The sequence below is a fragment of the Cannabis sativa genome, chromosome X (assembly GCF_029168945.1).
Source record: "Cannabis sativa cultivar Pink pepper isolate KNU-18-1 chromosome X, ASM2916894v1, whole genome shotgun sequence".
Taxonomy (NCBI): domain Eukaryota; kingdom Viridiplantae; phylum Streptophyta; class Magnoliopsida; order Rosales; family Cannabaceae; genus Cannabis; species Cannabis sativa.
The window spans coordinates 64,680,927-64,694,910 of NC_083610.1; the positions used below are offsets into that span (position 1 = coordinate 64,680,927).

The following is a 13,984-nucleotide window of genomic DNA, read 5'->3' on the forward strand; positions in this document are numbered from 1 at the left end:
TGCATTCCATCATCTCAGTCAGCCTCTAACAGTTCTTTAATGTTCATTCGGTTGACGAACATCTCTTCCTCAAGAGAAACCTTATACACATTAGAGCTTTCAATATATTGCACCCCATTGACGACGGTTGAAAATCGTTCAATTAAAGATGCTACATAATCTATTTCTAGATTTATGTATAATTTTGTAGCACTTGTTGAAGAAAAACTGATTTCACCTATTTATGGTAATTGTGAAACCATCTAAATTATATTAAAAAGACATAGTAAACGAAATAGCATTGTAATATTAAGATCAACATTTATAATCACCTTGAAATTTTTTTATTGTGGTAGAAGTTACTATCACAATAATAGGACCCTCATCTTTTTTATACATATTTGTATCAAACATCTCTGCCATCTTACCCCATAGTGTAATTTTTGATGTGATTGAACTGTAAAATAGAAAGGTAAAATTGCATTAACATAGTTGAACCAAGATAAAATATAAATATTATTTCTATAAGTAATGTACTCTAGCAACAAAAAATTGATATAGTTGTGGTTCAATTAAACTTACTAATCTGTTATGATTTTCAAGTCTCTTTTTTTCCAACCTGCGCCAATAATCTCACTGTCTCCCACACCACATAAACATCCGATAATATCTAATATTTTGAGAAAAAAAGTAATAATATTAAGATGTTAAAATTTGAAAATTGAAAATTTTCAATTATACATCACATTTGAACACTAAATTTTATATAAATACCCGAGAGAATTGTATTGTTACTGATACGTGAATCAATCAAATTATGAGATACGAATTGAAATCCGTTAGTTGGAATCTTGATGCTTCCTTCTTCTAATTTCATGATTGAAGTTGTTTTTAGAAAAATAATCTTGTAGGCATTTAAAACAGGCCTATACTCGCCTGTACTTTCAACCACCTTGAAATTCTTTACAGTATAGAGAGAACCCTCACTCAAAAGATGCTTAAACTTTGAAACAAATAATTTTCGAATTGTTGCATGCATAATATTTTTCTGTATCGAATAAACTTATTACGTTAATTATAAAATAATATAAAATAAATTAAATAAATAATTGGAGGAATAAATTCGTACATACCTTCTCATCAATGAAAATCATGTCCAGACTAATTAATTCATCATCCTTCTTAGTGTTAGTAGACTCCCACATCTTACAAAGTTTAATCCTTATGATCCAACTTTCATTGTCATTTTTCAAGTCTTCAAGAAAAGAATACTCCATGGTATAAACTTCAAAGAATGCTTAAGAGATAACACAATATAAGAAGAAAATGTTGAGTGAAAATAATGAAACAAAACATTCTTTAAATATACAAACTCATCTAGTGGTATTAAATTGCTAATTCTGAAATTAAATTGGATGACTATTAGAATTCTCCTAGAGGAAAAAAAAACTGATAAACATACATTAAATTAAATAAATGATAAAGTTTACATTTAATTTCAAAATAAAATAGTCCATTTGATTATGGTTGAAGCTGACAAAATAAAACCGTTGAAGTTGACAAAATAAAACCCTCCCTTTGCTTTATTCAAAAAAAAAAAACCATCCCTTTGCTTCTGGTGAACTTATTGGGCAGAGAAAGGAAGAGACAAATAGGGTTTAAAGACAAAGTAAAGGTATTATTAATTGCATAAAGTAATATATTTATTTTCTATATCTTAATAAATAATAATAATAATAATATTTATTTTCTTTTTTTTGTGGTAACAATTAATATTTATTTTCTTAATGCAATTATTTTATTAGTTTTTCTTTGTCACGAAACTGAAGGCTTCCTAATTACCAAAGAAAAGAGACTCTCTCATATCAAAGTGATGCACTTCACACTTGTCCCCATGTCTATTTCTCCTAACTGCACTTTTACTCTATTAATGATTTGAATGTGTATTTTATTGTATGAGCTATAATTGTATTTTTTTATTTTGTGTATTCAATTACAATTTATTATATTGCTAAGTAATTGAAAAGTGCATATATATATAAATTAATATCAGTTGCAAACATATATAACTCATTAAACTTTTAATTATTAGATATCAAATAATCTTTGTTAGTATTTATCTCAAAAGTTTATAGTCTCTTCAGCAAGTTTTTTGCTTCTAACGATTTTCATTTATACATGAGTATTATTAAAGTATATCAATGTTGATGTAGACTAATAGAGAAAAATAATTGAAAACATGACACAAAATTTAAGTTAATCTGAAAAATTAAGAGCACACAGATTAAAAAAGAGTAATAGATTTTTACTGAAAAATTTATTTATATTTATTAATTATTTAAGAAAAAAAAAAGTTAAAAAGTTGTGATTGAATATAAAAGTTAGATAATTGTAACCGAAATATTTTGTCATTATTATTTTTAGTTATAAAAAGCATTTATATTTAAAAAGTGTGGGAAAAAAAACTATAAAGGGTACAATGTGATATAATAGGTAATCAATTTTTTTTTAATAGAATCAATGTTTTATTATATATTTCCGTTTTTATAATTTATTAGTCAAATGTAATTTATATGCTTTTATTAGTCACAATTATTAATCTTAATGTTGTTTTCACATTTTGTTTTTTATTTGTATTTTATTCACTCTATATTATCCAAACTAAAGCCATAATAAACTCTAATTGTTTCATAAAATGTATATATAATTTTTTTAACGTAACAAATTAATAGAGTCTATATAATTATGGTGTTATAATTTAATTATTCTAAATTATAAAAAAAGTTAAACATAATAAAATAATTTTGAAACGTAATTATTATTAGTCAAATGTAATTTATATGCTTTTATTAGTCACAATTATTTCTCTTAATGTTGTTTTCACATTTTGTTTTTTATTTGTATTTTATTCACTCTATATTGTCCAAACTAAAGCCATAATAAACTCTAATTGTTTCATGAAAACGTATATATAATTTTTTCAACGTGACAAATTAATAGAGTCTATATAACTATGGTGTTATAATTTAATTATTCTAAATTATAAAAAAAGTTAAACATAATAAAATAATTTTGAAACGTAATTATTATTTGGATCTTTTTTTTTTGAATAATAAAATTGCTTTATTAACCAATAACTTCAGCTACCAAACAAGGTAGCAAATCAGTTGGAACATCCTCCAAACTGAAACGACGATCAGGAAATAACATAGCAGCCTTAGCAAAGTTATGGGCCACTACGTTAGCAGATCGTTTCACAAAAACAACAGAAATAACACCAATATTGTTAAGCAGACTTAAATTCCTGAATAACTAAACCAAACAAAGAATGCATTTTTAAAGAGCTACGAATAGCCTGGATCGCCACAAGGCAATCAGACTCCAAAGAAACATTTTGCCAATGCATGTCTTTGATCCAACTAAGGGCCTCCTTGAGACCTATGGCTTCGGCAAGGGGGGGGGGATCAACTGCACCGTGAGAGAGTACAGTTCTGGCTTCAATAAGCACACCGTCATGATTTCGGGCCACCAATCCTATACCGTAAGAATTTCCTCCATTAAATAAAGCCGCATCTACATTAACCTTGAGACTAGTTTCGGTTGGGGGTGTCCAATGCTCATTCCCATCACCAATCTGAAGTTCAGACCATGATGAATCCAAATTTGATTTTCTAGCATTCCTCCATTGCTCAAGGTACTTTGTTGCAAACACAACTACATTACTAGGATTAAAAACTTTTCCCTGCCATACAAGATTGTTTCGGGCACCCCATATTGCCCAACAAACAGCTGCCAAAATACATTTCTGCTCACCATCTGACCGCAGAAAACTGCTGGTGCACCACTGCAGAAACGAAGAACCTGGTGCAACATTTGTACCAATTCCAACACGGTTCCAACACTGTTGAACCATATTGCAAGTGACAAGGCAGTGTAAGGTTGTTTCTTCCTCAGCTTGGTAAAGAGGACATAAAACACAGCTCACCACTTTTTTAATTCGCAAGTGAACTAAAGTAGGAAGGCATTCGGAACAAGCACGCCACAACAAATTAGCTATCTTCGGGGGAACTTTCAAGCTCCAAAGCTTATTCCAAAACAGGGAGGTTTGATCATCATACCAGAATCCCTTATCTTGCTGCAGAAGACCATACGCACTCTTCACCGAATAAATACCCGACACTTCCTTAGCCCAGGATATTTGATCTGTAGCCGTGGGCGCCTGTAGGGGAATACATTTAATTAAAAGTTGATCTCTAACTTCAAAGGGGTCTTCAATGATATCATTATCCCAACCCCCATTTTCCAAAGAAAACAAGTTTGCAACCGTGGCTGTAGCAAGAGCTGGGTGACTTGAAACAACATAAGGGTTCAATGGATCCGGCAACCAAGGTTCACCAATCACTGAAATCGAAAGACCATTCCCAACACTCCACCGTATAGAGTGATAGAGTAGTGCCCACACACAGCAAGTGGTACATCAATCATAGTGTGGAAGATCGTGAAGAATCCAGATTCATTAAAGAAGGACATTCAAGCTCACATCTTGATAATACTCTGCGACAGAAAGGATACAAGGGTTAGAGATCTGAGTGAAAGGAGACATATTATTCCATTGCACCCAATGTAAGGTTTCTCATATTTTATATGTGTTTACTTATAATCGTTTTAGAAGTTCATATTTAGGATGTTAATCAACATACTTGTGAGTAGATCTAAGATCCTGGTAAAATAATTCCAACATCAAATCCACGCGTCGCAGTCGCACTGGTCCACGTGTGTGGGCACTCACTCTATCACTCAAGGTTGAAATTATTTAGTGTGAAGAAAGGCTTAGTGTTTCGAATTCAAGAAGAAAGAAGAAGGAAGAGGTCTCATCTAGGTTTTTAGCTTTGGAGGCATTAGTTGGATAATGAGACCATAGCCTTCCTTTTATACTATTCTTCAATAGGGTTAGGGTTGAATTATATGGATTAAAAAAGAATAAAATATTGGGCAAAAATTCAACCTTGGCCGTACAAGATAGTGGACCAATCTCTAGTTACAATTTTGCCACTTTATTTCAACCACTTATCTTCTTTTCAATAATACCATATTTTCCAATTCAAATCTATAAATGCCAAAACTATTTATTTAATAATTAAAATAATTATCAAATAAAATTGTCATTTATAATATTTATTAATTAGACTCCATAAAATCTCTTAATTAACAAGTAAACCCAAAAATACTATTTCTTCACAATCAAGCCATAACATAGTGAAAAATTCACAAACTAGACATAGTCTAATTTTAGAATTATAATTGATAAACTAAAATCAATTAACTGAGTCTTACAAGCAGTTTGTCTCAACTAGTATGGAGACCATGCGCCTATATAACCAAGCTTCCAATAAGCCGAACTAGAATTTACAAAGTAAATTCACTAACTTATTAATTCCTCATTGCATCCACTCATAGAACTTGGAATTGCACTATTAGTTACATAGAACGCTCTATATGTTCTACGATATAGATAAGCTATTAATTATCAATTGTTATAATCCCAATAATCAATGATCCTCTATAGATGATCTACATTGCATAGGGATAAAATTACCGTTACACCCTTTCAATGTATTTTATCCTTAAAACACTTGCCACCTATAAATGATATTTTAGTGAAATAATATAATCACTAAAATGAGATTTCAATCATTTATCTCTATTCAGCCAAGCTCGAAGGAAATCATCGTTTCACTTCTAAATACCTATAGAAGCTATAGATTCCATATCTATGATTAGCGCTCCCACTCAATTGCACTATCATGTTCCCAAAATGTACGTATCACCCTGACCAAAAAGTAGGCTTAACTAACAAATCAAAGAACATGAATAACACTCTGAGATTGAACCTAACTATGTCAGGATTAAGATCATTTGATCTAGGATCAACTAGGTGATATTGAATTGAATAGATATTACGGTAAATTTATCATATCTAATCAAAGTTCAATATCGGTCCCTTCCAATGTATACTCCATATATCTGATACTGGTAAACTTTGCCAATGCCCTGGAAAGGACATAACATTTATCCAAGGTGTAACAATACCTATCGCTGATTATCATGCCAGTCTAAATCCAGTGAACTGACCAATCAAGGAATTAAACTTTTGAACATATAATCATGATTATATTCCACTGTGCTGACAACACTATAATCATGAACAAATACATATGTTCTTGACGTAATAGAATTTATACATTAAATATAATCATGAAATAAATCATGTGAATCATGCAACATAAAATGTGATTTCTGATCTTTATTAATTAGTTAATCCGATTATATTGAAATGGGTTTTATTTAGGGCACAAAACCCAACAAACTCCCACTTGCACTAATATAAAACAAAAAGTGCATTTCAAATAATCTCAACACCTTGATATCCAAATCAAGTGTGATTTGTAGTATACTCTTCGTAATAGGATCTGACAGATTGTATTGAATACAACCTTTTCTCCACCATTACATTTCCTTAATCACAAAATTCTTGATATTGTGAAATTCCTCTCTATATGTCTACTCCTTTAGGGATACTGGATTCTATACTTTTTGGTAACTACTTTTGCATTAATCAGGAAGTAACACTAGTAGTTAATAAATGTTGGAACAATGCCAAAAATGTATAGAACTTTCCTTAGACTGAATAAGCATCTTTCCTGCAACTTTAACATTCAGTCTCTCTGGTAGATTTAGAGACTTCAGATAGGTTTTTACACTTCTCTAAAATCACTACTCCACCCCAGAGTAATCACCATCTCATTAGAAGACTTTCTAGCACTAAGGCAAGTCTAGTAATTTGATGTGGTGTAGTCTAAGAGTATTAAATACACCCTTATCGACTAACGTATATTTTCTCTTCTTAATCTTAAGATTTACTTGATTGCCTTCCAATGTTCCTTTCTTGGATTAATCTGATACCTACTCATTACTCCCAGTCAACAGCAGGTGCCTAGTCCAAGACATACTAAAGCATATCTGAGACCTCTCACTGTTGATTCAAGAAATTCCTTCATGGCTTTATCTTTTCTGGAATAGTTGAGACTTTTCTTTAGATAAATAAAATCTATGTCTAGAAGTCGAGAAGCTTCTATATATTGCCATTAGAAAAATGCTCCAGCATCTTACTGAAGTAAGTTGCTTGCGCTAGAGTAAGTAATTAACCAGGTATACCACAAGCCATAGGTTTAGATAAACTCAAACCTATAATACTAGGAACATGAAGTTTTGTTAAGTCTATTGAATAGACTTACTAACATAAATTTCCTTTATTGTCCTTGTAATAGAAAACTTTTTGCTTGTTCAATATGAATGGTTCTAACCATAATTCTCTTGGCTTTCTTCTTAGTTTCTTATTCTGACAATCCATTACTTGTTTAAACTAGCAATGGATTTTCATCACAAGTGTCTTCCAAGTCATAACAGAGTGAGCTCCTTGAAACCCTCCCACTACGACCAAGTACCGTGACTTTTGTCTAAGAATCTAAATGGTATTGTCCTCTTTGGTTGTGTCAAAAAGAACATAGGTAGTGGGATCATCTTATTTCGAATAAGATGATAGAACACTTTTGGAATCAAGAAAAATATCTCCTTTATTTGCTACTTTATTTTCAAACTTAGTCATTTTCTTAGAAAAATAGTATTTGTTGAAACAAACACTTTCTTATGTAATAACTATGGGATGGTCCACCCCTAATCACTTACAATAGCTAACAAACATGAAAACCTTAGTTAATGTTGGAGATTATTTTACCAGGATCTTAGATCTACTCACAAGTATGTTGATTAACACCATAAATATGAACTTCTAAAACGATTATGAAATAAACACATATAAAGTATGAGAAACCTTACATTGGGTGCAGCGGAATATTATGTCTCCTTCCGTTCAAATCTCTAACCCTTGTATCCTTTCTGTCGCAGAGTATTATCAAGATCTGAACCTGGATCTCTTTCTCTCCTTCTTTAGTGCTGAAACTCCTTCTTGTTGAATGTCTTTCTTCACGATCTTCCTCACTATGATTGAGGTATCACTTGCTGTGTGTGGGCACTACTCTAACACTAAGTGGTTCAAAATTTATAATGAAGAAGAGAGAGAAGAAGGTGGTGTTGGAAGTTATTTTACCAGGAACTTAGATCTACTCACAAGTATGTTGATTTAACAACCCAAATATGAACTTCTAAAACGATAGAAAATTAAACACATAAGAGTATCAGAAATCTTACATTGGGTGCAGCGGAATATATGTCTCCTCCCACTCAGATCTCTAACCCTTGATTCCTTTCTGTAGCAGAGTATAATCAAGATCTGAGCCCGATAGTCCTTCTTTGTTGTTTCTGAATTCTACACAGCCTTCCTCACTATGATTGAGGTATTACTTGATGTGTGTGGGCAATACTCTAGCACTTATAGATTTCGAAACAGTGAAGGAAGAGAGAGAGAGAGGGTGGCGGCTCAGAGAGAATTTTTAGAGAGAAAATTCTGTCAGAATAATGTTGTGTATCAGTTGTTCAGTTCTCTTCAACTCTGAAGCCTTTGCCTTCTATTTATAGAAGACCACCCAGGGCTATGATTGAATTAATTAACATTTAATATTGAAAAAATCAAAGGGAAAAGGGAAGCTAAGTGGCCGGCCTAGGCATTGTGGAAACAAGGCTTGCCACTTTTCTAACTTTCCTTTTCCTACACTGATAGTTTCCTGTTTCGTCAAAAACTGCCAATTCCTTTGTTCAACCACATAAATGTCAAATCTAATTATTTAATAATTCAAATTAATTATCAAATAATATATTGTCATTTATTTTATATTAATGAAACTAATTAAAGTTTCCTAATTAATAAATATGCCCTCCAAAATCTCTATTTACTGTTTTACCCTGAATAAGTGATAAATTCTCAAATAGACAAGTCTATCTTGAGAATTTTTAATTGATTAATTAAAATCAATTAAATGAGTCTTACAAGTAATATTATCTCAACTAGTGAGGGGACCATGGGTCTATATATCCGAGCTTCCAATAAGCAGATCTAGAATTTACCACTTAAATTCACTGACTTATTAATTCTTCGTTGAATCCACACATAGAACTCAGAATTGCACTCTCAGTATATAGAATGCTCTATATGTTCCACCATATAGACACATCATTAGTTATCCATTATTATAATCCTAATGTGATCAATGATCCTCTATATGGATGATTTACACTGTAAAGGGACTAAATTACCGTAACACCCTACAATGTACTTTATCCTTAAAACACTTAACCCTGTATAAATGATATTTCAACTAAGTGAAATGAGTACTCAATCATTTATCTCGTTTGGTTAAGCTCGAAGGAAATCACCCTTTGCTTACTATTCGCGAGATAGAAGCTATAGATTCCATATTTATGATAGCGCTCCCACTCAATCGCACTACCGTGTTCCCAAAATGTATGTATTGCCCTGACTAAAGATTAGGCTCAACTAACAAATCAAAGAACACGAATAATACTCTTGAAATTGAGCCTAGTGCATAACATTGCATACATTAGACTTCCAACTGCAAAGCATTTCTCCAAATGCAAGTAAACTCTGTTGTTGATTATCATATCAGTAAAACCCTGTGTCTGATAAATCTAGGAAACTTTATTCACATAGTCATGTTTACTTTCCAATGTGTTGACAACACAATAAAGAGGATCAAGTATGTGAAAAGGGTTTCAGATGAATTTATAAATCAAATAGACAAGCAATTGATTAAGTGAACCAAAACATACACAAATGAGTGAAAAAATACTTCTGTTACTTTATTGAGATTGAATAATCTGGATTACATTGAAACAGAGTTTTATTTAGGGCATAAAACCCAACAGGTGGCGGCTAGGTATAGAGAGAGAAGGCTCAGGTTTTTCTCTGAAGGAAAAAGTAGAAAGTTAAGTGTGTAAATTTCCTGAAGCCTTCACTATCTATTTATAGCATTCCACTAGGGTTAGGTTTGAATTATTTGGCATTAAAATAATGAAAATATCAGATGGTAAACCCTATAAAAGTGGCCGGCCTAGTCAATGTGGATTTGGGCCTCACTTTTTGTAATTTTACAGTTTTATCATTTCTGCATCTCATTTTCTCAAAAACGCAAATTTTCAAATTCAACCATTTAAATGCCAATTCTAACTATTTAATAACTATAAATAATTATTAAATAATATTGTCATTTATCATATTTATTAATTGAACCATACAAAGTATCATAATTAACAAATATGCCCTAAAAACTCTATCTTTACAATTTCGCCCTTACTTAATGAAAAATTCACAAATAGACATAGTCTAATTTGAGAATTATAATTGATTAATCAAAACCAATTATATGAGTCTTACAAGCAATATTATCTCAACTAGTGGGGGGACCATGGGTCTATATAATCGAGCTTCCAACAAGCAGATCAAGAATTTATAACCTAAATTCACTGACTTATTAATTCTTCGTTGAATCAACGCATAGAACTTAGAATTGCACTCTCAGTATATAGAATGCTCTATATGTTCCACCATATAGACACATCATTAGTTATCCATTGTTATAATCCTAATTTGATCAATGATCCTCTATATGAATGATCTACAATGTAAAGGGATTAGATTACCGTTACACCCTACAATGTATTTTATCCTTAAAACACTTAACCCCGTATAAATGATATTTCAGCTTATGTGAAATGAGTACTCCGCCATTTATTTTCGTTTGGTCAAGGTCGAAGGAGATCATCCTTTACTTACTATTCGCCAGATAGAAGCTATAGATTCCATGTTTATGTTAGCGCTCCCACTCAATTGCACTACCGTGTTCCCAAAATGTACGTATCACCCTGACCCAAAAGTAGGCTTAACTAAAAATCAAAGAACACGAATAACCTCTTGAGATTGAGCCTAATCATAACAGGATTAAGATCATTTGATCTAGGATCAAGTAGGCGATATTGACTTGAATAGATATTACGGTAAGTTTAATAAATCTAAGTCAAAGTTCAATATCGGTCCCTTCCGATGCATACTCCATGCATCCAACCTGAGCTTTACTTTAACCAATGCTCTGGAAAGAACATAGCATTTCTCCAAATGCAAGTAAACTCTGTTGTAGATTATCATATCAGTAAAACCCTGTGTCTGATAAATCTAGGATACTTTATTCACATAGTCATGTTTACTTTCCAATGTGTTGACAACACAATAAACAGGATCAAGTATGTGAAAAGGGTTTCAGATGAATTTATAAATCAAATAGACAAGCAATTGATAACATGAACCAAAACATACACAAATGAATGAGAAATACTTCTGTTTCTTTATTGATGTTGAATAAAATGGATTACATTGAAATGGAGTTTTATTTAGGGCATAATACCCAACAAACTCCTACTTGCACTAATATAAAACTAATCAGTACATATCAATTAATCCTAAATTCTGATGGTGCTTTTCAAATGCAGTCACGACCAAGACATTGGTGAATGGATCAGCTAGGTTGTCTTCTGTGTCCACTTTCACAACTAGTACATCCCCTCTTGCCACATATTCTCTGATGATGTGATACTTCCTTTCTATGTGTTTGCTTTTCTTGTGGCTTCGAGGTTCCTTACTATTGGCTATTGCTCCATTATTATCACAAAGTAGGACCAGAGGCTTTTTCATTCAAGGCACGACATTGATACTGGCGAAGAACTTTCTTAGCCAGACAAGCTCTTTAGCAGCTTCTGCTGCAGCTATGTATTCAGCTTCCATCGTCGAGTCCGATATCGCGGTTTGTTTAGGACTTCTCCAAACCACTGCTCCACCCCCAAGAGTAAACACCATCCCAGATGTAGATTTCCTGTCTTCAAGAGATGCCTGGAAATCTGAATCAGTATAGCCTATGGGATTTAAAGCACCACCCTTGTAGACTAATACTAGATTCCTTGTACTCTTTAAGTATTTCAGAATATACTTAACTGCATTCTAATGTTCCTGTCCTGGATTAGACTGATACCTGCTCACGATTCCAACTGCATAGCAGATGTCAGGTCTACTCCATAACATTGCATACATTAGACTTCCAACTGCAAAGCATTTCTCCAAATGCAAGTAAACTCTGTTGTTGATTATCATATCAGTAAAACCCTGTGTCTGATAAATCTAGGAAACTTTATTCACATAGTCATGTTTACTTTCCAATGTGTTGACAACACAATAAAGAGGATCAAGTATGTGAAAAGGGTTTCAGATGAATTTATAAATCAAATAGACAAGCAATTGATTAAGTGAACCAAAACATACACAAATGAGTGAAAAAATACTTCTGTTACTTTATTGATATTGAATAATCTGGATTACATTGAAACAGAGTTTTATTTAGGGCATAAAACCCAACAGGTGGCGGCTAGGTATAGAGAGAGAAGGCTCAGGTTTTTCTCTGAAGGAAAAAGTTGCAAGTTAAGTGTGTAAATTTCCTGAAGCCTTCACTATCTATTTATAGCATTCCACTAGGGTTAGGTTTGAATTATTTGGCATTAAAATAATGAAAATATCAGATGATAAACCCTATAAAAGTGGCCGGCCTAGGCAATGTGGATTTGGGCCTCACTTTTTGTAATTTTACAGTTTTATCATTTCTGCATCTCATTTTCTCAAAAACGCAAATTTTCAAATTCAACCATTTAAATGCCAATTCTAACTATTTAATAACTATAAATAATTATTAAATAATATTGTCATTTATCATATTTATTAATTGAACCATACAAAGTATCATAATTAACAAATATGCCCTAAAAACTCTATCTTTACAATTTCACCCTTACTTAGTGAAAAATTCACAAATAGACATAGTCTAATTTGAGAATTATAATTGATTAATCAAAACCAATTATATGAGTCTTACAAGCAATATTATCTCAACTAGTGGGGGGACCATGGGTCTATATAACCGAGCTTCCAACAAGCAGATCAAGAATTTATAACCTAAATTCAGTGACTTATTAATTCTTCGTTGAATCAACGCATAGAACTTAGAATTGCACTCTCAGTATATAGAATGCTCTATATGTTCCACCATATAGACACATCATTAGTTATCCATTGTTATAATCCTAATTTGATCAATGATCCTCTATATGAATGATCTATAGTGTAAAGGGATTAGATTACCGTTACACCCTACAATGTATTTTATCCTTAAAACACTTAACCCCGTATAAATGATATTTCAGCTTATGTGAAATGAGTACTCCGCCATTTATTTTCGTTTGGTCAAGCTCGAAGGAGATCATCCTTTACTTACTATTCGCCAGATAGAAGCTATAGATTCCATGTTTATGTTAGCGCTCCCACTCAATTGCACTACCGTGTTCCCAAAATGTACGTATCACCCTGAGCCAAAAGTAGGCTTAACTAAAAATCAAAGAACACGAATAACCTCTTGAGATTGAGCCTAATCATAACAGGATTAAGATCATTTGATCTAGGATCAACTAGGCGATATTGACTTGAATAGATATTACGGCAAGTTTAATAAATCTAAGTCAAAGTTCAATATCGGTCCCTTCCGATGCATACTCCATGCATCCAACCTGGGCTTTACTTTAACCAATACTCTGGAAAGAACATAGCATTTCTCCAAATGCAAGTAAACTCTGTTGTAGATTATCATATCAGTAAAACCCTGTGTCTGATAAATCTAGGATACTTTATTCACATAGTCATGTTTACTTTCCAATGTGTTGACAACACAATAAACAGGATCAAGTATGTGAAAAGGGTTTCAGATGAATTTATAAATCAAATAGACAAGCAATTGATAACATGAACCAAAACATACACAAATGAATGAGAAATACTTCTGTTTCTTTATTGATGTTGAATAAAATGGATTACATTGAAATGGAGTTTTATTTAGGGCATAATACCCAACAAACTCCTACTTGCACTAATATAAAACTAATC

General features: G+C 32.2%; 1 protein-coding gene across 1 annotated transcript; it reads right to left on the reverse strand.

The window, feature by feature from the left end:
• Positions 1–294: 294 nt before the first annotated feature.
• On the reverse strand, positions 295–1,256 carry LOC133032774 (replication factor A protein 1-like). The gene is made up of 4 exons (XM_061107190.1): positions 1,113–1,256; positions 754–1,027; positions 562–649; positions 295–436 (listed from the first exon to the last, which is right to left on the reverse strand). Exons 1-4 carry the CDS (start codon positions 1,254–1,256, stop codon positions 295–297), a joined length of 648 nt encoding a protein of 215 aa, XP_060963173.1.
• Positions 1,257–13,984: the final 12,728 nt, after the last annotated feature.

What these genes read in the sequence shown, in the direction of transcription:
- LOC133032774 (XM_061107190.1), bottom strand. Translation starts at nt 1,256, where the DNA reads ATGGAGTATTCTTTTCTTGAAGACTTGAAAAATGACAATGAAAGTTGG. An exon ending in TAACAATACAATTCTCTCGG is followed by an intron (nt 650 to 753) that starts GTATTTATATAA and finishes TCAAAATATTAG; the next exon opens with ATATTATCGGATGTTTATGT. An exon ending in TTGAAAATCATAACAGATTA is followed by an intron (nt 437 to 561) that starts GTAAGTTTAATT and finishes TCTATTTTACAG; the next exon opens with TTCAATCACATCAAAAATTA.